At 43.1% G+C, this 23279-nt stretch overlaps 2 protein-coding genes across 7 annotated transcripts in view; both read left to right on the forward strand.

The window, feature by feature from the left end:
* The first annotated feature begins 1248 nt into the window (after positions 1-1248).
* Positions 1249-3311, forward strand: LOC109522319 (probable G-protein coupled receptor 61). The gene has a single exon (XM_019880759.1). The coding sequence runs from the start codon at positions 1472-1474 to the stop codon at positions 2861-2863; it is 1392 nt and encodes a 463-aa protein (XP_019736318.1). The 5' UTR covers positions 1249-1471; the 3' UTR covers positions 2864-3311.
* Positions 3312-7004: 3693 nt separating this feature from the next.
* The window catches only part of ampd2a (adenosine monophosphate deaminase 2a), a 22422-nt gene continuing 6147 nt past the window's right edge, over positions 7005-23279 (forward strand). The window contains exons 1-12 of one of the 6 annotated variants that reach the window (XM_019880751.1): positions 7005-7145; positions 7373-7442; positions 18643-18773; positions 19544-19674; positions 20004-20072; positions 20816-20927; positions 21000-21207; positions 21949-22090; positions 22171-22260; positions 22375-22504; positions 22715-22909; positions 23008-23139. In XM_019880751.1, coding sequence (XP_019736310.1) covers positions 7394-7442; positions 18643-18773; positions 19544-19674; positions 20004-20072; positions 20816-20927; positions 21000-21207; positions 21949-22090; positions 22171-22260; positions 22375-22504; positions 22715-22909; positions 23008-23139 — 1389 coding nt within the window. In that variant the 5' untranslated portion in view covers positions 7005-7145; positions 7373-7393. Of the gene's footprint in view, positions 7146-7372; positions 7443-8959; positions 9399-14436; positions 14870-18642; positions 18774-19543; positions 19675-20003; positions 20073-20815; positions 20928-20999; positions 21208-21948; positions 22091-22170; positions 22261-22374; positions 22505-22714; positions 22910-23007; positions 23140-23279 lie in introns of those variants that run through there. The other 5 variants (XM_019880748.1, XM_019880747.1, XM_019880749.1 and 2 more) reach the window with 5 other exon arrangements.

Below are 23279 nucleotides of genomic sequence, written 5' to 3' on the forward strand. Positions count from 1 at the left end.
GAGAAAATATTCTTTGTCAGGTTCAGCATGCTCTCTTCCAAACCCCCCCCCCCTCCACCACCTCTTATATTAAAATGACGAGGGAGGAAAAGAATCAACTTAATGTACGATGAGAAATGTACCGGTAATGCCTTGCTTTACACAGTGGGTGTAATGTATTAATGATTTAACATACAAATGAGTGGGTGGTAAGACATGACTAAACCTGGCAGGAGGGGAAATCTGAATTGGGGCACCCTGTTGTTTGATTTAGACTCAAAGTGCTTACTGGAGGCAATCATTCAAGGATTAAGTCTTCATTTAATTCGCGGTGTCATAATCAGAAACGATCCAGTTTATACCTGATGCATCTTTGCGCTCCGTGAGTTTAGAGACAGAATTGTATGGGCATGCAATGGAAAGTCCTTCCAATACACAGAGTACACACTCTTGAGACACTTCATTAGGCACTGGATAATAACATCCAATACGTGAGACGTGGCAAAAGATTCTGCTTTTACCATCATGCCGATGTTCATTTCTGACAATGTTTATGATTGTGGCTGCAGTTAGCAGAGGGCTGTGAAGAATTGCACAGTATACGGTGAGCTGTTCCTAATCATTTGGTTGTTGACCGAGTTACATCATGGATGATTGTGACAAGATATGAGAAATACGACAGAGATCAGGCAGCCTTGTTAACGCATATGTCATTGGATTGTGTTAAGATTGTGGCCAGTTTGTACATAGAATTATTAGTGTATTAAAATAAAAATAAATAAATAAAATAAGGCTCCCTATATATGTATGCATGTATGTATATATGTATGTACTTACACGTGTGTATGTGTACACACACACACACACACACACACACACACACACACACACATACTTCACAACTACAAGAGCTTCTCAAAGTGGATATTTATATTTATATGGACGGTGAACTGCGGCTTGGGTGACGTTTAGCCAAAGTGTCCAACGGTATTGCCGCACATGCATTTTCAATTTCTTGTCCAAGAGCCACCGATATAGTTGGTGTCCTGTGATACATGGCGTCCATTCGAGTACCTCCTGTATGGGGGTGGGGGGAGTTGAACAAATGAAACTGTGTGACTCAACTGGGATTGTGTACTTCATTCTTTCTGCCATTCAGTCGTTCAAATGAATTCTCTTGTCGTCGTTAGTTCATCTGAGGATTGACTTTGGATGATCACAGAGAGAGTGAACAGAGCAAACTCACCGCTCACTGTGTTCTCTTTCTTCAGGGCTGCTTGTGACTGCGGGCAGAAGTGAGGATTTTGTCAATGAAAAAGACTGTTAAAAAAAAAAAAAACAACCTCCCCCGACCACCAGGCCAGCATCACAACTACAGGGCGGCTCCCTACCTAATTCCCAAGCCTCTGTCCTCCGGCCGTACTTCCTGGCTTTGAAGCATGGGTGATGGGCCAGTGAGGGACCCTGCCTGCCCGCCTCATCCCACCCTCCAATGGAGCCAGCGTGGAACTCCTCCCTCCTGCCTCCGCAGCTCCTGTCCAACATGTCTACCTCCGCTCTGGCTGAGGGCTGGCCTCCGTCCCAGTGGCTAGCCCTGGCGGCCATGCTGTTCATGGATCTGCTCGCTGTGGTGGGCAACGTGGCCATCATGGCGGTCATCGCCAAAGTCCCGCAACTCCACAAGTTTGCCTTTGTCTTCCACCTGTGCTTGGTGGACCTGCTGGCAGCCTTGGTGCTCATGCCCCTCGGTATGCTCTCCAGTCGAGCCTTCTTTGGGGAGGCCCTGTGCCGTAGTTACCTCTTCCTTAGCGTGTTCCTGGTCAGCGCCGCCATCCTGTCCATCTCGGTCATCAACGTGGAGCGCTATTATTATATCATCCACCCCATGCGCTACGAGGTGAAGATGACCGTCGGCCTGGTAGCGTCAGTGCTAGTGGGGATATGGATCAAAGCTTTGGCCATGTCCGCTTTGCCGCTGCTCGCCTGGATCCTCCAAGGTGCGAGGACTCCCCTTCTGGAGGCTAGCGGGGGAGGTGGGGACGTCTCATCTCCCCCCGCTCAGGGTCAGAGGCGCTGCTCGCTGCACTGGACGGGGGGCGGCTCGAATCGTTTGGCGTTCATGATCCTCTTCACGCTGCTTTATTTCCTCTGTCCGCTGCTGGTCATTTTCGTCGTATACTGCAACATGTTTAAAGTTGCTCGGGTAGCTGCGATGCACCACGGGCCTTTACCCACTTGGACGGACACGCCGCGGCGTCAGAGATCGGAGTCGCTCAGTAGCCGGTCCACGATGGTTACCAGTTCCGGGACAGAGACCGGGACCGGAAGGGAGACGCCGGCGCGGCCGTTTGGAGGAGGGAAGGCGGCAGCGGTGTTGGCGGCGGTGGGCGGCCAATTTCTGTGTTGTTGGCTGCCCTATTTTTCGTTCCACCTGTATTCCGCCCTGGCTGCCAGCTCCCCGACCGCGTTGGCATCTCTGGAGGAGGCGGTCACCTGGATCGGTTACTTCTGCTTCACCTCCAACCCCTTCTTCTACGGCTGTCTCAATAGACAGATCCGGGAGGAACTGGGCAAACATCTCCCGTGCCTGTTTGGTCGAGCGGGGCTCGAAGTGGAGGACAGGCTGCCGAGCCGCGAAGGCTCCATTGAGGAAAATTTCCTCCAGTTTCTTCAGGGCACCGCCTGCAACTTGGAACCTCAGAACTCGCACAGCACCTCCAGTCCGAAGGGGGAGGCCTGCCGCCCCTTGGCTCCGTCTCAAGCATCTGAGCCCGCACATCCTCTACCTGTTGATTTTCGAATACCCGGACAAATCGCAGAGGACACCTATGAGTTTGCGGATACTGATCAGGCGAAAAACAACCACATCGATACAGACACTTAGCTCTTTTTTTTTCCTCCCTCACAACATTGTAATTGCCGACATCAGGAAAGTTGTTGATGACATGCGACAAGATTATTATGAAATGAGTGAATACAAGAGATGGATCAAAATATTCTGCCTATCCTCACAAATAATGTTCACTTTTGATTTTCACAGTCAGGGAGGTTTGCCCAGCGTAGTCCTTTGCTTACTGCAAAATTCCCACTGTCAGTATGACGCGGTGCATTTTTTTCACCACTGCAAATTACAATCAAAATACGAGCATATTGTGAAATGAATACCTCGCTGACCGTATCCATTCAAAACTGAGCATTATCTTGCAAAAGCAGAATTTTTGGAATAGTTCATGAACTTGTTCTCCTTAAAGTCCCTGTAAAGTGAAAATATGTCTTGCAAATTTCACACCACAGATAAGAATGTTAACAACCTGCCAAATTTGAATGATTATAAACATTGTCGAGTTCGCTAAATGGGAAACATCAGGCTGTTTTCTCCGGATGCGTTCGCTGAGTGCGCTGAAACCACATATCACTCAACTGTTTTTTGTTTTTTTTTTTGTCAATCAAATACCACTGCTTAATCTGGAAAACGTGTGTCATGGTAGGTCTTTTCCACACCATGACAACAAGGCGCTCTAAAGCACACACACCAGCATAAAGCCTGGTCGACACACTGACTGTTACATCGGATGTATTTCTTTCTTTTCTCTCACGCTTCCGCCTTCTCTCCGTAACGTCTGCGCACTCACTGCCAACAACGGGGCACTCTAAAGTTGCCACACCAACAGATTATCCAAAGAGAGGATGCATTTTTTTTTTAGGGTGCAGGAATAGATAACTTCACATTGCAATTACGCCAGTTAATCGCAGATGCAAACCAAGGCGCTCAAATTCAACTCATGATCGAAGGGAGTCAGGAGGTGCTGTTTTAGCCACACCCACAAAAAAAAAAACAACAACTGGAAAACTGATACTACATAGTTCTCAAACTTTGCACATGTTTTCAGTAATTATTTTGAAATGTGGATAAAGCATTTAGAAAAGAAAAAAAAAACCTCGACATTCGCTTTACAGGGTCTTTAACTTGCCCAGGTGTACCTAATGTGTAGTTCTCTAGATTGTATCGCACTTTGCCTCATCGGTTTTCCTCTCTGTTTTTGACAGTGTGTGAAAACAAGGATGTAGTTAAACAAAGGAGTTAGACGTGGATTTAACAGTTTTAAAAGTTTTTTAATTAATTGAAATATTTGGGGAAAAAACGTTTGGTGGGTTGGGGGGGTTAGCTGCTTTTGCTAAACATTCAGCTTTGTACGGTGAATGATGATTTATTTCTTTTTTTTTTAATCTTGAAACGCTGGTCTCAAGATAGATATCAAGCTGAGCTGTTAGCCTTTGATCACCAGCTTTGTCCCGATGGATTATTCAATTGTTGTGCTGTGATCTTCTGCCTTTGGAAATCACAAATGAAGATTGCAACGCTGTAGTACGAATGGGAGTATTTATTTTGTCTTGAGTTCGACAGTTAGGCTTTCATTCAGAATAAAGCCTTTCTGAATTCTTGAAATCAGCCTGGCACACATCATGTAAGCTACAGTTTCCTGTTTTTTGTTTGTTTGTTTTTTTTAAATTTCTTATCAGCGAGCAGGCTGCTTTATGACTATAAGCTAACTCTTGAAGAAATAGAAATCTGTACTCTCTTGAGGCTCAACATTTGATCAGGGTGCTTACGTCCCTTTTCGATTCTTTCACTTGCTAAATTATGTGTTTGGTAGACTTGTAAGTGTGCTTTATGTGTATTGTACTGCTTTACCCAACCTTTTTATTTTACGTTTATTCGTGCGTGTTAAGTACATGTTTTGAAATTGATTGCAAGGGGCCTGAAATGTTTTGACCTGCCGCTGCCTTCTTTTTTGCGAGTCGTGGAGATGATCATCGCGGAGGAGAAATGTATATAAGCGGTTTCTTTGACTTGCCTCATCAGGTTTTATGTACAAGACAAATCTTGAATATGATAACTACATGCAGAAGTAATCGACATAGCAGGTGCTTTACTCACGTGGAATACAGGGTTACCATGATATTCTGTTTTTTTTTGGAGTGAGAGAGCTGAAATCAGCTTGATGTTCTTTCATGTATATCCAAGTGGTGAATGATGTGAAGCCTTTTCAATAATGGGTTTAGGTTGTTTTTTTTTTAAATCATCTTTAAAATGAAAGAATGGCTTGCACGTGTGTAGAACGTTCACAGCTAAAAGTTCATTGAGAGCTATGGTTGTAATAAAGAGTTTCTATGTTTTTAAAAGAACACATCAGTGTTCTCATGATTGCACAGGAGAAATGCAGGAGATGACAATCCCAACAGGCTAATTTCTTCTAATGTTCTTATCCTTTTGGACATGATCCAAAACGGGCTGACTTGAGTTTAGGATAGGAACCTGGATGGACCAGTTAGATCAAGATCTTTGCTTTCTGTGCTCACCTTTCTTCATAGCAACTAAATGACTGTGGAGACTGTGCCATTCCAGCTCTTGAAGCTCATCATTCAATATTCTTTACATGAGGCAGAACCAGGAGTTTGTGATCCACAAGGCCACGACTCCCACAATACAGAGTAGCTTGTCAGACTTTAACAAACTCAAAAGCAAAAACACACACACACATACAAAAAAAAAAAAAAACTGTAAAGACTATTCACAGAATGATGCAGCTTCTCTGTTCCAGAATGGAGGATGGTGGAGCATGGCAATCCTCACACCCCTACGATGGACCTCAGTCAACTCGCCCCCAGATCCGCCAGGATGCGCCATCCCCATGGCAATTATTACCTCGTGACATTTTTCAGTGCCGCTGTGGGTGGTGGGAGGAGCCTGCTCGAATGGGAGTCCTTATCTGTGGTCTTCTCTGAATATATTACAGACTAAACCATACAACTCCTGAAATTTGTTTTGGCTATTTTTAAGACGACCTGGGACTCATAGTGTGAGTATTCGTTCAGTTAGTTGATTGACATTGCCACTTCATTTGATTAAACAAAATATAAAATTGAATCGAATATATAATACTGTATAATGCAGTCTCCCTTTGCACTCTGTGAAAACACCTAACATCAGTTCGGGAATGATTTAAAGGTTTTAATTTACACTTTGAAAAGATTGAACTATATTGAAACTGTTGAAAATGCGCCACAGGAGATGACAACAATATAAGAGCTCAGTTGTAGGGAAAAGCATGAAAACGATTTGGCATTGCTCGTACCTGAGGGAAATTATAAGAAAACCTGTTACAGAGAACAAGTATGAATGTATACTGCTGTCGTTGTAAAGGGAAAAAGAGTCAAGTTTTCAAGTTAGTGGTTTGCACTGACTGCTTGTAGGAGGGCAAAGGCCATTGAAGCTGAAGTGCTATTATGCAAGAAGACCCTGTAGAATGCGGGGGCGGATGAGAAGCGTGAAAAGATGAGTTTCTTCAGAAATACGATAGAAAAGACATTTCATCGTCTGCAAGCTAATTTAAGAACATAGCATAGGTATAGTGTAGATCAAGGACGTTTTGGACAGAATTCAGCCATACAGACAGTGTGGAATTTCAGTCCAACAGAATGGACAGTAAGAGGGGCTCCCCTTTCTAGTATATTGGGTCTGTTTATGCAATAGCGTTCGACTACATGGAGCATAAGAGTTACAGCTGTGCTTTGTGTTTTTCATTGTTTTGTTTCATATTTATCGTCTACGTTTGTAAAAAAAAAAAGAAAAAAAATAATACTTTGTTGTTTCAGTAACGTTTTACAAGGAAGTGGTTTACAAGCAAAAAACTGATCAACATTTTGTCCCTTTTTTTGCTCATCAAAAGGGCACTTTGGACATCAAGGGAAAAGGTTCATGTTTCCTGACAGCCACCCATACCACTCCCTGCACTACAGTCTACTTATTTGTTAATAACTGATAGCTTCTTGTTTCAAAGGTTCACGTGGTGTGTAAAAGTGATGGACTTCCGTCTTCAAAGTTACAATGTGGCAGTACTTATTACCTTTTTATTGTTTACATCTCAAGACGTTTCTATGAATACACCTGTTCAACATTGTGTTTACATTTTAATTTAAAAACAAATCATACTGCTGTATATTAATTCACTTGTGTCTCGAAAGGGAAGTGAGTCGGGAGGGACGCTGTGGTGCGACGGAAACGATTTGTGGGTTTAGTTGAAGTGCACAGCATGCAGCACTCAACAATAAAGACACAATTGCTCCTGTACTAACTCCGCAAATGCTGACATTATAAAGCCAAGGTAAAACAACAAACAACGTGCTTATTTGTTAGTACAATAATTTATTAGACAATAACGGTAACGTTGGCATAAGAAAAACTAAAACACCAACAAAGCTAATTTGGCGGCTAGTTAGCAGCGCAGCCTTCGGGGTCTATGGCATTTGACTCATTTATACCCTAGCGAATGTTATGCTTAAGTGGTTTTAAAAAAAAAACTACAACTATTGATTCGTCGTGTTTTGACAGGCAACTCAACTTCCTGTTTTAATGAGCTGCTTCCCGAATTCCGATTCATCCGCAACCATGTCGGGTGGTGGTAAGTTACCAATTTCTCATCCAATCCTATTCACCAATTTAGTAAAAACATATTTTTCGTCCGCATTTCAAATTTGTCTTCTGAATTATTTTTGTGGTTTCTGTATTTTAAAATGTCTTTGCTCCGTTGTTTGCATCTTCAAGTATCACGATGTCACGTGACTCCCACACAAAACCATTCCATTTTCTATTCATCCAGTTTGTCCGAATTACAAGGTCTTGGTTGATAGTTGAAGATGAAAAGTACAAGTAATGTGCACTGTCATCGTTTGAGAGGTATTCGTGCAGTTGTGCGATTTAAGTTTACCCGTATGTAATTATCAGGGAGATAATAATGCTTATTTTTTATCATTTGAATAGCTGTTGTCCCACCAGCCTGTCTAACCATGGCTAAGGTAGCGTGTTTGTTTTCGTATTGAATTGGACAAAGTCATTCTTTTGGGTAAGGATGCAATTTTACAAATCAAGCGAGTTGTTTGACAACAGTGCTTTTGTCAAGTTTTAAGAGATGTTTATTATACTGTAGTAGATGAGGCACAGCGAGCGTGTAGTTGAATTACATTTTTTTTGTTGTTTTTTTTACAAAACGTTGCAACTGTGAGACATACGTGCTTATCACGAGGATACCCCGCTGCCTGTATTTAAAAAGTAATTTAATTTAGATTTATGAATACAACGACACAATAAATATTTGCTGATCAACGGTGATCATTGTCTATGTCCATTCAAGGATTTTCACTGCAAGCTGCATAAATAATTGTTGTCACTAGGTGGTACTGTTGACTTTTCTTGCTTCAGTCTGACTGCAAAAGCAGTTCCAAAATGTGCTAACACAGTTTTCATCTTTTCTACATCTTTTTTTCTTGCATCACACACACACACACACACACACACTCACACACACACACACACACACACACACACAGATTCTTTATGCTTGTAGTGATATTAGAGATAAATAAAAAAAGCATTTTCATCTTGCGGCAGGAAAATCTTATTAATCTGCATCTGTGTATGGTAATGTCAATCACAAAGATATGTGAAAAAAGATATTTTTTTAATGAAGAAAACTATTATTTTGAAAAGACAAAATAATAATGTCATTAACATTAGTGTTGCAGTGTACAAAGGCTTAATTTGTGTTTAACCCTTGCTGAATGTAATATAAACGGCTAAACAGGAAGAAGCGCAAATCATGTGGTTGTTTAACATTGCTGCTTGTCACTGTTACTATAGGAACAGTGACAAGCAGTCAACTATGAAAATAGTTGACCAGCATAGTTGACCGCTGCTGGTCTGAGAAGAGCTTTTCTTTCTGAACTTTCCAGAAGAAGATTAGGGCACTGGTATAAAACTCGTTTGTTTGAGTGCCTCTGGTCACTTTCCAAGTGTTTTATTTTTTTGTCTGCTTTTTGCGTTCTGGTTGTGTATCTGTGCTATTTTTAGACCACTGGAGAAAAAAAAAACTTTTGTCCTTGCTCACCTTCCTGCTCAGCCCATTTTGTGGCAAGCTGTCTGTCATACAGCTGCAACTCTCGCAACCAGTGTCCTCCTGCAGCTGGATCCCTTTACATTAGCTGCTTAAAGGTTATTTTCTGGTTGCTACGGCAACCAAGGAGGATGGCTCTCTGCAGGAGTTGGGCAATCCTTGCTTTTAGAGTTGCTCTTGACCTACGGTTGGCTGGGAGGAGGAGGAGCGAATGCTGCAGAGGACCCTCTCACGGCCTCGCGTGGGTCCTGCCGCCTGGCTGCCCCAACGTGAGACGGAGCTCATGCGTTGGAGCCGCTCCTCCTCCCTCCCTCTTCTGGTTTCTGCGCAGCCTTAACTGGCTTTGCTCCACTCGCCGCATGAGTGCAGGCAGCAAGATGTCAGCATCTTTCTCTACCGGCGACAGCTCAGGGAAGCCCAAGTCCCAGTTCCGCAAGAGGGCGAGCCTGCAGAGCACCACCAGCACTGGTGAGTGAGGATGAAATGGGGATTCTTTACAGTGAAAAAAATCGAAATATTTGGCACTGTGAAAAAGGAACGTGAAAGGAAGAGGCACTGACAGAGGTGGAAGGCTTTGCCTTTTTGAAAAAAAGTTTTGTACACGCTGAGGAATTAATTTCTTTTTCAAATGAGTTGTGCAAAAGGCATTATGCTCAGGTTGAATATTGGAAATAGACGTTTACAAACGTGGCTCTTGGGTCCACTTGCCGTCCTCTTTGTTGTGGTGACTCTTATCATTTGGGCATGGCCAGGCGCCATCGTTATCTCCACTTGCACTTGGGTGCCGCACAACTGTGCAGTCATTCTATCTTGTTGGTTTACCTCTGTCATTTATGTCACCATGAGTAGGTGATGACATTTTCTGTGCACCTTATGGCAATATAACCAGTATGTTTAGATAACGTAGAAATAATAATCACATTTCACTATCCTATTATTCCCAGTTTCTTCCCTAAAATGATGACACAACTTTTATTTCTGGATGTAGAGTACTTGACATGACAGTGGACGAGTGGTGAGCAAGTCTGCCTCACAGTTCATAAGTTTGGGGATTGAATCACATTCTCCCTTGTGCTTGTGTTGGGTTTCTCTGGGTACTCCGGCTTCTTATGTTCCTACCCCCGCTCCCACAAAAAACATGATTTTTCCATTCATTAAAGGCTTGAATTGTCCTTGTTAAAGTTAATAGACTGTTTTACTTAACTTTATTTTAAAATAAATTGCATTGAAAACATGGCCTGTACCGTAACTAAAAATGTTTGCGTTGTGACAGTTTGGCCCTGCGGAAGTTTGGTTGAATGATTTCTTTTGGGAATTTTTTTAAGGTTTCACTGTGCTGGTTTTTCACTGCATCCATAGCGATTAACACAATATTTTGACTGCTTCTCTGAGGTGTTGAATATGCTTTTCGATTAGTTAGTGTGATGAGATGATTACAGATCAAGCGGAGGCTTGACTGCCTGCTGGGTGGTCGAGGTAAAGCAGAAAAAAGACCAGCAATTCATCTTTGAAGCAATTCCACATTTATATTGATTTCATTGTGCAACCACAGTATAGCAGTAGCAGCATGCTATGACTATGTGCAAATGTTGTGTTTATGGTGCTGCTGCTGTAGCTACTATACCATATTTGCTGAGGAAACTCATCTTTGCTGCAGTAATAAATAACTTAGAGGTCTCTGCAGCCATTTTTGTGCTCTCAATTAGTCGCTCGGCTGAACCGACTCAATGCCCGGTCTGTCATGAGAGCCACATATGGACCACCAAAACTCCTTGTCAGTGTTATAGTTCTTTTAATGACAAATTGTCTTCCAGAAGCATCTGCTGCATTGTCTCTTGAGCAGCTTGTGTTTGAATTGTTACGAGTATAAAAATAAACTCAACTCTACAGCACCCATAGCGCAATCTCGATTGATTTGAAATGATTCTCTGATGTTTGTTGATTTTTTTTTTCTTCCCCCCCATGGAAACGTGGATTAGCTTGTCACTTTCTACATCTGCAGGGGGCTCCATCCCATTGGACCCTATTGGCATCACATGAAGCAGAATATGTAATGTAGCACTGTAGCAAAGCAGCCTGGGCTACGTGTCGTGATATAGAGTTGCTCTTAAAGCGTCTGCCTGAAAGGTGGAATGAATTTCTATCCTCGCCTTGAATTACTGCTTTGCGTGACCATGTAATCTTCAATGATCCCTCCCTTTTTCCATTTTCCACACAAACCCTTTTACACTCACGACAACATCAGTCTAATGACAACCAAAACAAGATCTGTATTAAAAAAAAACATAGCCTTTCACTAAGATGAACAGTACAGTGTTCAGTGGAGCACAGACAAGGCTGAACATCTGTCCCAGTTTGACTGAAAAAAAAACAAGCTGCACACGTAAAATCCTGTGGGTGGCGATAATGTGCGTTAAAATGGGTTCCCACTCCCTGGTGCAACCATATTTTTTGACAGCATCGCCATCTGCTGGAGCTGGTTGGTCACTGTCCCACTTGGTACCTCCCCCAGACTTGGAAGAAAAACTCCACATCGAAATGGATTCTTCCTTGGACCTGTGCCACCCCTTGACAAAGTTTTATGTGGGACTCGCGATGATGTTTTTGCATAGTGATACTACTAAACTAACAGGCTAACTAAAATATTTAACCTATGTCAAGGCCGAATTGTTGCTACAGCTCTTGTGAAAGCAGTTGTAAGATGCTCATGCCAAGTGCCAGGTGTACTGGGGCAATAGGCGACATTGTGTTTGCTCTGAGTCAAGTTACCTCAGCGTAATTTTATTTTATTTTTTTAAACAACCCATCTGAATCACATGCTGCGAACGTCCACCGACGCTGTCATCAGTCCCAGAAACTATTTGTGGATTTTATGCTGTTTTTTTTTTTCTCCTCAGTCAATAACAAAGAACCTCACTGTCACATGACATGACATACTTGGCATATTGCATATGCAATACGGATTATTGAAATTCAAGATAAGGTTAAGGGTTGGTTGAGGAGACTGTAGTTTTAGTACACTCACCTGCTTGTGGAGGCTCTCAGTCGTACAGGAAAGTTCCATCGTAGAAAGGGTTCTGTCAGTCGTCATCTGTACCTAGGTAGGTAGGTACAGATGACGACTGACAGAACCCTTTCTACGAAAGTACACTCACCTGTTACTATTTTTTAATCGCAAACTCTAATACAATTTCAGTGTCATTTAGATCCTGTCTGTTTTTGAGAAAAAAAAAATCTTGAGTAGTCCGTTTTTGTGATGAAATGACATCAAAAGACCACTCTGAAAAACGTTTTCATGGAAAAGTTTCGTTGCCATGTTTGCAGCATACTTAGAGTTTGAATGGAAAATTCAACGCCTTTCTGCTGCTACATATGCCTTGTGTGTTGAGGTCTGTCAGTGGTGGGAAAGAGATTTTGGGAGGGCCTCAGAAGCCATCACCCCAACAGGTGGGAGAGATAACACAAGGTCAAGCATATCCTCTGCAGGTTTAAATAGCCTCAGCTTGACACATGTTCCCAAAAAATTTTGTACACGGGTTTTTGGCCTGTCTATATATTATCTGATAGCAATTGCTGAGACCCCTTATCATGTCTTTATTCATTTACTTCCCACACAGCATTATAGCGTATTTGAAAAAAATGCTCCTTGCCGGATTTCAACTAATAGCTGAAGAAAAAAAAGGTGAATTTGTGAATAGCGTACCGCGAATAGGCAGTAGTTCGTTGTATTTCATGAATTTGAACTCAGGCGAATAAAGCCCAGTGAATCCAGACAATGGTGTGAGTTAAAGTGCTACAGTAGATTTGAAAATAATCTCTTAATAACTAAGTCAAGCGCAAGTACATAGGAGTGCGGTCAGAACACTATTCATTTTTTTATTGCTTCTACCTTTGGACTGAATGTTACTGTAATGTATTTTCCCCGAGACATGTCATAAAGCATGCCTGCAATATTCACATATTGTAAAAGTGGCACTGATATGAAACAGAGGTTTGAAATTGTTTCCTTGGTTATGTACTGTAATGATCCTCAGTGTGCATCTGCCACTGCATATGTGTGTGTGCAACATAGCTTGTATTTCTGTGTGATGAGCTGCGGAGAAGTTAAGGGCCGTTGGGAACTCATCTGTTGGCTCCAAAGAGTTGGACACAACATGCACAAATGTGAGGAGTCAATGTGTGCTATTTTGTGGTGAATTCACGTGGGAATTTTTGTGCAAAGTTCCAGATTTGCTCCCTACTGCAATGCCTGTTTTTGTTCCTTGTACTGGGAAACAAAGCGCACAGCTACTCCCATGTGCCGCTTATTAGCTCTCTGAAAAAGCAAGTCTCGATCTGTTTCTCACCCTTATCCGAGCCAACTTCACTGCGGTCAGCTTTTGCTAGTACAGAGACATCGGTCAGTCACAGTTTATACATATGTTGTGTGTGATACCGGTAGATGAGATCTCAACTAAGGTCACAAATGGGTTTTATGAGAGATTTGATTGAAAGAATATATTTCTATAATTAACCAAAATAGCTGGACCAAACTGCCACTGCTGTTGGGTGACAGGCACCCGCGGCTAGTCAAATATTTGTGCTCACTAACCTGCTGACACGCAGTGCGCCACCCAACTACTATTGACTGTATGCTATTTTCAATTGCGAGGCATGTGTTAAAAACCCTCACGCCAAGAAATGAATTTCCCTTTAGAATACAGAGAGGTTTCATGTCCTTTTATGAAAAACATGCTGAAGAATTCAAATCATCCGAACAAACTAGATACCTGTAATTTGTGTTTGCGTGTCTGAGTCAACGCTGGGTTGGTGCTGATTATGGTTATCAACTACAGACTGTTCATTTTAGTTCACATTATATAAACCGCTGATGGTGTCCTGACAGATTGAAAATGAGCTTCTGGACTGGTTGCCAGCCAATTACAGAGAACATTTCGACAATCAAGCATTAGGATGAATGAACAATGAATGAAAATCAAGGCAACATCGCACGAGCTTCCCCTTTTTTTTGGGGGGTGGGGGGGGCACCACCACCACTGCTTCAGTTTGGTCAGTCGGTAGGCTTAATATTTATACAGTATTAGTATTCACATCAGAGGAATATTTAAAGTCTTAAATGAATTTAGCATGCATGTTAATCATATATGTGCTCACCCTACGAATCGTAAAGTATGACAAATATTTTAAACAATAATAAATCTAACGCAGTGAAACATCCTCTCGCGACAAGTGAATCAAAACAGGAAAAACAAAAACATCCCGAACAGAGTTCTTTTTTTCTGCAAATACAGCAGACTTAAGAAGTTTGCCTCCATGTTTGAAATAAAATGGCACGCAATCATGACGCAACTTTATTGACAAGTAGGAGGAGGAGGGAACAAGGCAGGAGAGTGGGCGTGGCCACAAGGAAAGGGCCTCCTCCAATATCAAGCACAATGGAGGCTGAGGTGGTTCGTTCCAGTCCCTCCCGCACCCGTCCCCCCCCATTTTTTTAGCCCCGTGGTATGTTCCAGTCCAGTATTTAAATCCGCTTGCTTCAAGTCTGGACTGCCAATGCTCTGCAAACCGGTGAAAACCAGGAAGCAGCTGAGAGCCACACGAGGAGAAAGAGAGAGAAAACGAGAGAGGGAGAGGGGGGGCTCTGCCAGAAAAGAGGGGGGGAACCAGCTCAACACCATATTGACAGCGCAACAGCACGAGCCAAAAAGAAAAAGAAGGGACATTGTGAGATCGCGGCGCTAGAGCAGCTTACGCCGTAGAGGGGAGAATATCCTGTCTCTTCTCTCGCTCTCTATTTGCTGTCATTCTCTCTTGTGTACCGGGCCAGCGGGGGAGGGTACACCGACTGTCCCAGGCCTAGTTAAATGTCCCAGCATCCCGCAGGAGATCAGACCGTGCCACTGCGACAGTAACTGTGAAAGCAAGAGAGGGCAGAGGAGGTATTGTAACTTACACTCATTCACAATGACTGCTGTGTTGACGTGGAATACTGTGCTACAAGTTTCAACACCTTCTTTATGGCCGGCACCGAAGGTTCTTATCATGCAAGGAAGGTTACACAAGCCCCAGATGATGTGTTGGGAAACTCTTGTTAGTGTGTGGTATGCTGACAGCCTGTTTTTCTTATGGGGAAGGACATATGGAAGAGGCGGCTGCGTCATGCATTTTGCCAGGCTGCTCTGTTGCTATGATGCTGATCTTAGCAAAGCTTGATGGGCTTCAGTTTATTGCAGTGGGTGGACATTCAGGGCATCTGCCTATGGTGCTGTTACCCCCCCAGAGTGGCTTAATCACTTCAGAGCATAATGAGAACACATGCAGCAAGAGTGTGCATTCAGTCAGTTCCTTATTATCTCAATGTCAAGATCAGGCTCATTAGAGAGGAGACACATTCGGGGCGGTGTTTTTGTGTGAGCAGCTTGTCTTGTGATTTTTGTGTTGTTATTCTGTGATGGCGTATGACAGACTGTGGTCTACTTGTTTCCTTATCAAGGCTGTCACATTAGCTGTGAAAATGCTCCCCGCCAAACTCATCTCACAGTGGAATCAACGATGTCCTCACTACTAACAACTTTGAAAACAAGAGTTTCACCTGGCAAATGCCATCCATTTGTTTACCTACAAGATCATGTTCAAGATGAGGACCCAAGGTGGAGGTTTAGTCTCATCTTTGGTTGCTAAGGATCATCTGTGTCTTTGCTTAGCCTCGAAGTGAACCAAGTGAAATCTCTAAATGGAAAAAAAAATCAATTATAAAATATATCCCCTCCATTTTCAAACACATTCAACTCTTTCTTTCATTTTAACAGCCGTCATCTTCAGGGGCACAACATTGACAGCTTAAGCTAAGAATGTTGCTGTACAGTTCGACAACTCACAATAGGAAACAATTGTTCAACCAATATTTGTATGACCGTGTCAATGAGTACGATTACCTTTGCAAAGGAACATTTTCTTGTTATTAAAATGTACCTATGCAGCTCGGTTGTGGCGATAATACAAGACGCACAGTTTTCGCTGTGTAGTAAAATTGCAAAAATCTTGATTAATTTAAAAAAAAATCAGGTCTTCACACCTATCCTCTGAATATCCATCGTTGAAATGTAACTGAGTTTGTAAAAATTACAAACTCAGTACTTTCCATAATAATATTGATTACAGAGATCATAATGATATGTTTTGCATATTTGAATGAAATGGGAGAACAGGCCATGTGAGAGCGCAAGGGTGTGTCACAAATTAACACCTAACGTGTGCCAACGTATGTACAGAACAAAACATTGTTGTCATGCTTTCTTGGCTTTGCCTGACTGAATCACTCATAAAAATGCCGTGGGCTCAGATGTCCTAGCATGACACCGTCGCTTCTTTTTTGTGTACTCGGGGTTACAGCTTGCCGGTGACACACGGCTGAGATCGGCGCAGACGCAACGCTGCAGGGCTTCACGCTCTCAGCACTCTCTGTACTTACCTCGGTCGTTCCTCTCGAAGTGGCCATTGAGTAACACATCACACCTTTGATAACCGTTGATTGAATCAGTCACCATAAGCCAATCACGACATGAAAGCGAGATAAGACTTCTCGTAACGGAAGCCCTGTTTTTCTCTACACTGGCCTCTGAACCGCTTTCATTCTATATATACGTGCAATCATAGTAAAGTTATTGTCATATATTGGCTTAACAGTGTGGGACAAATACCGTAATATGAGGTATATTGAGACCATACATTCCCAGTCCCAAGTTTGACCACTTGCTCATGCTATTGAATTAGAAACTTTAGTAAACAAGTGAACATGAAGCATGAAACCAGTTTTTAGTTGGCTTTGAGTTGGACTCATAGACTCGATATAAAATGCGGGTTTTCAGCTTCTTTTTTTGTTGTTGTCAGCATTGCTTGAGTAAACACATGATAAAAATGCAACTGCCAAAACTGGCCGCCCAGGACTCCGAGCTTGACTATTCCAAAGGTTATGTCGGGGCAGAGCGAAGAGAGTGGAGGAGCTGGAGCATTTTGCTCCAAAATACATTCTCACAAATAACCAATGACATTTTTGAGGTGAGGCGCTTCCTCGACCCTTAGCAACACATTCACACAAAGAACCAAAGAAATGCCTCACCTTTGCCGTGGCTGTAGCAAAAGGAGGAAACGAAAAAATTTCAAGTCACTTGGACCCTTTTGTTGAGGTGCCCCAAATTATACTGATGCCGAGGGCATCCCACACGTTTACAGACCAGGCGACATTTTTGTCCACACGTAACTTGTCAACTCAAGCATTGAAAAACATCTACTTTAGATTGAGATTTGGACGCCAGTAATTATGATGACAAAAACAAGTTTTTGTTTTTTTTGTAGGGCGCCTGTTGCTGGGATGGATGTGTGTCGTCGTCCCCCCCGGTATAGTCACATGATGCGACCGAGATAAATAGTTTCAGGATTGCTGGATTAAGAGTCATCTGGGGTGGGGAGGCTGGGGGATTAGTGCATGCTAAACTGAGGAGGACTCTGTGTGCGTTGACATGTTTTACGGTGTCACTGTCCTTTGCTCATCATTTCACTTGGAGTGAGTGAACACGTCACTTTCATAGGCTGCATAACAAGCTCGTGTCTGACAACGGAATAAAAACCTCAGGACGAGCGTTTTATTTATTTTTTATTGATTTTTTGGGGGACAGAAATTGTGCGGCCTCAACTAGTTTTCTTTCAGCGTGTTTGCATCGTAGTGGCGTGGACGCTGCCATCTGTTTGCAGCAGGTCTCTAACGGAAAACTCCTCTGTCAACCTCAGGTGCATGTACAAGCCAATGCTTTGTGTGGACCTACCCATGAACGAATTTGACATTTAGGACACTTCATATGCACCATTGCAGCGGTTCTTAAACCTCTTTAAGAAAGCTTTTGAGATTCTGCTGAAAGCTACATTTCGCTGTCCGTGAGGCAACTCCACGTTGAAACCATGAACAATATTCACACGTTGATCGCTGCCCACTGCGTACAGTCAAATTCAAATGGACGATTGTCGGTTACAATACAAGTACAAGGAAAATGTGTTTACGTACGTATGAAATATGTTGACTTATTTGTATAATGGCTGTTGTTTTATGTTTTGTACTAACTACTTTCAAAATGCCAGCTCCAATATTTTTCACAGTGGCTCAAAACGAGACTATAATTGTAGTTTGTTGACGGAGCAGTTTACCATCACACACACTCTGGAATCTTGGGTCTACCACAAGTCTCTCCTTTTTCTATTTGCGTCCAAGACGGTACAGTTGTTTGTTTTGCCTGTTGGGTGAGTTGATGCACAATGTGTCTGTTTCAGCTGTTTCAACTTCAGTCCGAAGTGATTCAAGTGATTGATGGCATTGTTTGGGATTTAGCCGTGGTCCGGAACACCCCGCACGTGGCCCGTGTGCATCCACACCCCATTAGCCTGCACAGTTTTATTTACAGTCACTGACCAAAACATTGGACATGCAGCTTGCACGTTGTCATGTGATCCATCACAATCCAGTCTTTACAAAGACGATGCTTCTCGGGTCGCTGTATGTAGTGTCAGTAATAGTAACAAATGAATTTTTGGGCTAACACCTCTATTTTAACCCTTTCAGGGACAGCGATTCCTACAGTGGACATCTTATCATGTTATCAGGTTACAGGGTGCACGAAAGGGTTAAACTCATCAGTGACCAGCGTATCTGGTTTGCCTACAGATCTGTGTGGTGTGTCTGGGTCCAAACCTCTCAAGCCCCAACGTTCCCTCCCGGGAAACCCCGTCACTCTGAAACACCTCCCGGTTGACCTGCGCACCTCCATGGAAGAGAAGTACAAAGAAATTGCAGAGGTGAGAATGAATCTGCAAAGTGTTCGTTTGTGGCTCGATTGGAATTTACAGGGTTCCCACAGGTCCTTAAAGTTCATAAATATCCATAAAAAAGAAGTAAAATTCTGTTCTTAATTGTCCTTCATTTTCAGGGAAAGTTTCTAAAATCCATAAAAATGTACTTTTATTTGAAAATAAATTGGAAGTTTTATATTTTCTTAATAAAAATTTTTTTTTGAAAATGAACTTTTTTTTTTTTTATTTTTATTTTACAGGTACGAAAATGAAAATTTGACATGCAATATGTCAAATAAAGGGTTAGCTGATTGCCCCTAAAAATAAAGATGTGGCCTTCCTTTGGCAGCAATGATTTGAACACCAGCTCAGTGAGATGTGGCTTTCTGTTCAGCCCGCATATTGCCGAGCCGGCATTAAATCCACCGTGACTCCTCTGCTGAATGGAGAAAAGGTCCTTAACAATGGCTAAATTAGCCCTCAAAAGTCCTTAAAAGGTCCATCAATAAAAAGCAAGTGGAAAAGTGGGAACCCTGATTTAAGGCTGTTAGGTTTCTGAGTGGGATATGCGCTAACATTGCGAAATTCTGCATCGAGATGACATTTGAGCTCCTTGGACCTATACAAAGCTTAGACCCCCTGAACCATTGACTTTGCCAATGATAAATGATTTAGCCTTGGCCGAGGTCTTCGTTCTTGTTTGTTTTTCCGCTCCCAAGCACGAGCCCAGATGTTTTCCCCACATTGGCGACTTGTGTTTTTGATGCCGACGGCAGGAGCTGTTCACGCTCAGCATGGCAGAAAGTGAGATGCGCAGCGCCCCCTACGAGTTCCCAGAGGACAGCCCCATCGAGCAGCTGGAGGAGCGCCGGCACAGACTTGAGAGGCAGATCAGCCAGGACATCAAGTGAGGAACTTCCAAGCCGACGCGCATAAGCTGTACAGAGCAGGCAAAAAAAGTGTTGGCTTTCACTTGCGCTTACTCGCTTGGACACACATAGCACACAAGGAGATGGGTTGCCGCTTTCCGAATCCGCACCGCTTAATCTGATAATTTGGGTGATCATGTCTCACCTTGATTCCGTAAATTCCTTAAGCAGTCTCTTGTGTGCGTGTGTAGTGCATATACTGTACCATTGTTCACAGTCTGTTGGTGTGCTTAACCTCAAATCTGCCCCTGCCCTTCGCCGCCCTCCCGCCGACACGCTTCCCTGCGCTGCCGCCTCTCACGCCAAGGCTTGAGCCCGAGATCTTGCTCCGCGCCAAACAGGACTTCCTGAAAATCGACAGTATCGCAGACCTCGAGTGAGTGTGCGCCACTTCACGTTGTGATTTTGCTCTTCGGTTTCGACCTATCAGTGAGTTCCTCACCATCGTGGCGCGCGTGTGACAAGAGATCATCTGGGTGGGCTGCGTGAGATCTGCCAATGTTCTGTCACTGTGCTGACAATTATTATTTCCTTGACCCCAAATAATGTACGGGATCTTTGCGCGTTGAGCTATGCTAGCGATGTACGCTAACAATGACATGCTCCTGCACTAGATGACGGAAGGTACACTTAACTTGTTCAGTCATACAATAGATTAACGTTTGTGAGTACATCGGCTGAGAAGAATCATCATCATTTTAGAGTCCAGTATATACTTTTTGCGACGTTTTGTTTGGTGTGCCGTGAGATTTTTCCTAATGTAAAATTTGTCCGGGTTCAGTGACGGGTGGGAAGAACCACAATACTGTATATAAAATAACTTCTGTAAATACTTGTGAGATGTAATATGCAGTACTACTTAGTGGCAGCTCTTTGGCAACATTATCAGTGTAACGCCATCTTCTTCCCTAACCTGGGGGCTTGAAAGATGCTCAGTGTTCTGGCTGAAAGGGTCCCCATGTTTATGTGCTTCTAAAATAAAATTGGATGGCAAAAAAAAAAAAAAAAGCCCAAACTGCCAGAGATTAATTGAGCCGTTTCCTCATTTTTATGCGGTGGTATGAATCTCCACTGACCTGATTTGAAACTCGCCACTGTCTTCTCTGCCCCCCTATTAAGATTAATGAAGGAGAAGAGTGTTGATGCCGTTGATAATGGCATTAAGGAGCGGGAAGTGCCAATGGAGAGAGAGTATCAGCGGGTTTCAATATCTGGAGAGGAAAAATGCGGGGTGAGGACGTCTTCGTAGTTTGTTTTTTTTGTTTTTGGGGGGAAAAAATAACAACCGGGAGTGTCTCCTCAGGTGCCCTTCACTGACCTGGTTGATGCTGCCAAGTGTGTGGTGAAGGCTTTGTTCATTCGGGAGAAGTACATCAACAGGTCGTTGCAGTCCTTTTGCAAGATGACAGCTCACGCCTTGCAGGACCTTGGCTTGAAGCTACTGGACTTGGGAATTTATGACAAATTCCCCGAGACCCCTGTCGACGCTGGTATCACATACATTCACCAATGTAGTTGTGTCACATGCTATAATCTTTTCGTCGAACGCCTTCTAGTTTTGATGACACGGCGGCATTGTTTTGATATAGCCACTCATGGGGGTTTGGGGTTTTAGGCTTCTCTGAAATGTCAGAAATGATGCCTCCGTTAACTACTGTGTAATCGACTCTTGTGGATCTTGGCATTTCATTCTGAAAATATGTGTGCCATCAAGGGAAAAATATGAGCATTCCAAATTCAGTCATCTGACCTGATTTCTTCTTTCCTAATCTGGACTCATCGGACCGCATGACCCCTTTTCTTGTTGCTCCAGACTATACAGTTTTTTTTATGCTCCCTAGCAAATTGAAGCTTTTTTCCCCCACATTCATCATCACCGATAGTTTCCCCCCCCCCTACCCCGCTTACGGCTACCCCACAGATTTGTGCTGGTTTCAGGGTTTGACAATCTCCCATTGTAATCCCCATTCTGTATTTCTGTTTTGCATCTTGCAAACCTTTTGGTTTGTTACTGTTCATTTCTGGATCATTTTTAGGGATTGTTCTGAATCGGGCAGTCTCCTGTGGAGCAAAAGGAAATCTATCCCAAAGTCAACCATGTTGTTTTGTGCACAATTAGATCATTAGACACTTTGACTCTCCTCCCCGAGCAAGTTCTGTGCTGCCGTTTTGAACACAACAGTCAGCAGCTGAGATGATGCAACTTCTCCACTAGATTATGATGACTATTTGATTGATTTCTTTTTGTACAGATGCTCCTGTCCACCCACCCGTCTCTGAGACGCACCCTTATGACAATCTGGACCCCAAAAGTCTGCCTTCAGATACGGGATATGGTTGCAAGATGATAGATGGAGTCATGCATGTTTATACCAAGAAAACCACCATGGAGAAGTATGTGTCCCGCATATGGACAACTGTGGTTCAACGGTGCCTGGGTAATCTGACTTTGTCCATCATCTCCACATTTGCAGAAGTACCCTATTAGACCTGCCGTATCCTGACCTGAAAGAATATATCGCAGACATGAACGTCATGATGGCTCTCATCATTAATGGCCCAGTGTAAGTATTAGAGAAAAAAAAAAAAGTTATTTTTTATTTTATTTTTTTAATATTCTAGCAGAGGTGGTCCAGACTCTGGGTGACAATCACTTTTTCTTTTGTCTGTTCTAACAGGAAATCTTTTTGCTACCGGCGCCTACAGTATTTAAGCTCCAAATATCAAATGCACATCCTCCTAAATGAAATGAAGGAGCTGGCAGCCCAGAAGAAAGTTCCTCACAGAGACTTTTACAACATACGCAAAGTAAGATCCACCAAACGGTGCTGGCTCAGCGAAAAGAATTCCACTTTTATGAGAAGCCTGATGTTTGTTTGTAATTGACCAAATTGCCTTTTGAAGATTGAAATCATGGTGTGTGTGTGTGTGTGTGTGTGTGTGTGTGCGCGCGTGTGTGTGTGTGTGTGTGTGTGTGTGTGTGTGTGTGTGTGTGTGTGTGTGTGTGTGTGTATGCAGGTAGACACACACATACACGCGTCGTCCTGTATGAACCAGAAGCACCTGCTGCGCTTCATCAAGAGGGCCATGAAAAAATACCCTGAGGAGATTGTTCACATTGAGCGTGGCCGAGGTCAAACCCTCAAAGAGGTTTTTGAGACCATGAACCTGACAGCCTTCGACCTGAGCGTCGACACGCTTGATATGCATGCGGTGAGCGATTGCAGCAAGGAGGACCAGATATCAACCCTTCTGAGGATATACTGGTCATAATAAATTGGACTGACTAACTTGTTTTTGTTTGTTTCCAGGACCGCAACACGTTCCATCGCTTCGACAAATTCAATGCCAAATACAACCCCATTGGAGAATCGATCCTCAGAGAGATCTTCATCAAGACTGACAATCATGTTGAGGGGAAATACTTTGCACACATAGTCAAGGTTTGTAAAAAAAGCATCTTCGGGCCCAATTTACCAAAGGTTTGCTCATGCAAAATTGGGCACAAGCTTGATTGTGCCGCAAACAGATTTACTGACTGTCTGCCAAAGTGACTTCGCAACAAGCATCAGTTGAGCAGATA

The sequence above is a fragment of the Hippocampus comes genome, unplaced genomic scaffold (assembly GCF_001891065.2).
Source record: "Hippocampus comes isolate QL1 unplaced genomic scaffold, H_comes_QL1_v1.1 scaffold68, whole genome shotgun sequence".
Lineage (NCBI taxonomy): Eukaryota > Metazoa > Chordata > Actinopteri > Syngnathiformes > Syngnathidae > Hippocampus > Hippocampus comes.

Coding starts and splice junctions, on each gene's coding strand:
- LOC109522319 (XM_019880759.1), top strand. CDS start 1,472: ATGGAGCCAGCGTGGAACTCCTCCCTCCTGCCTCCGCAGCTCCTGTCC.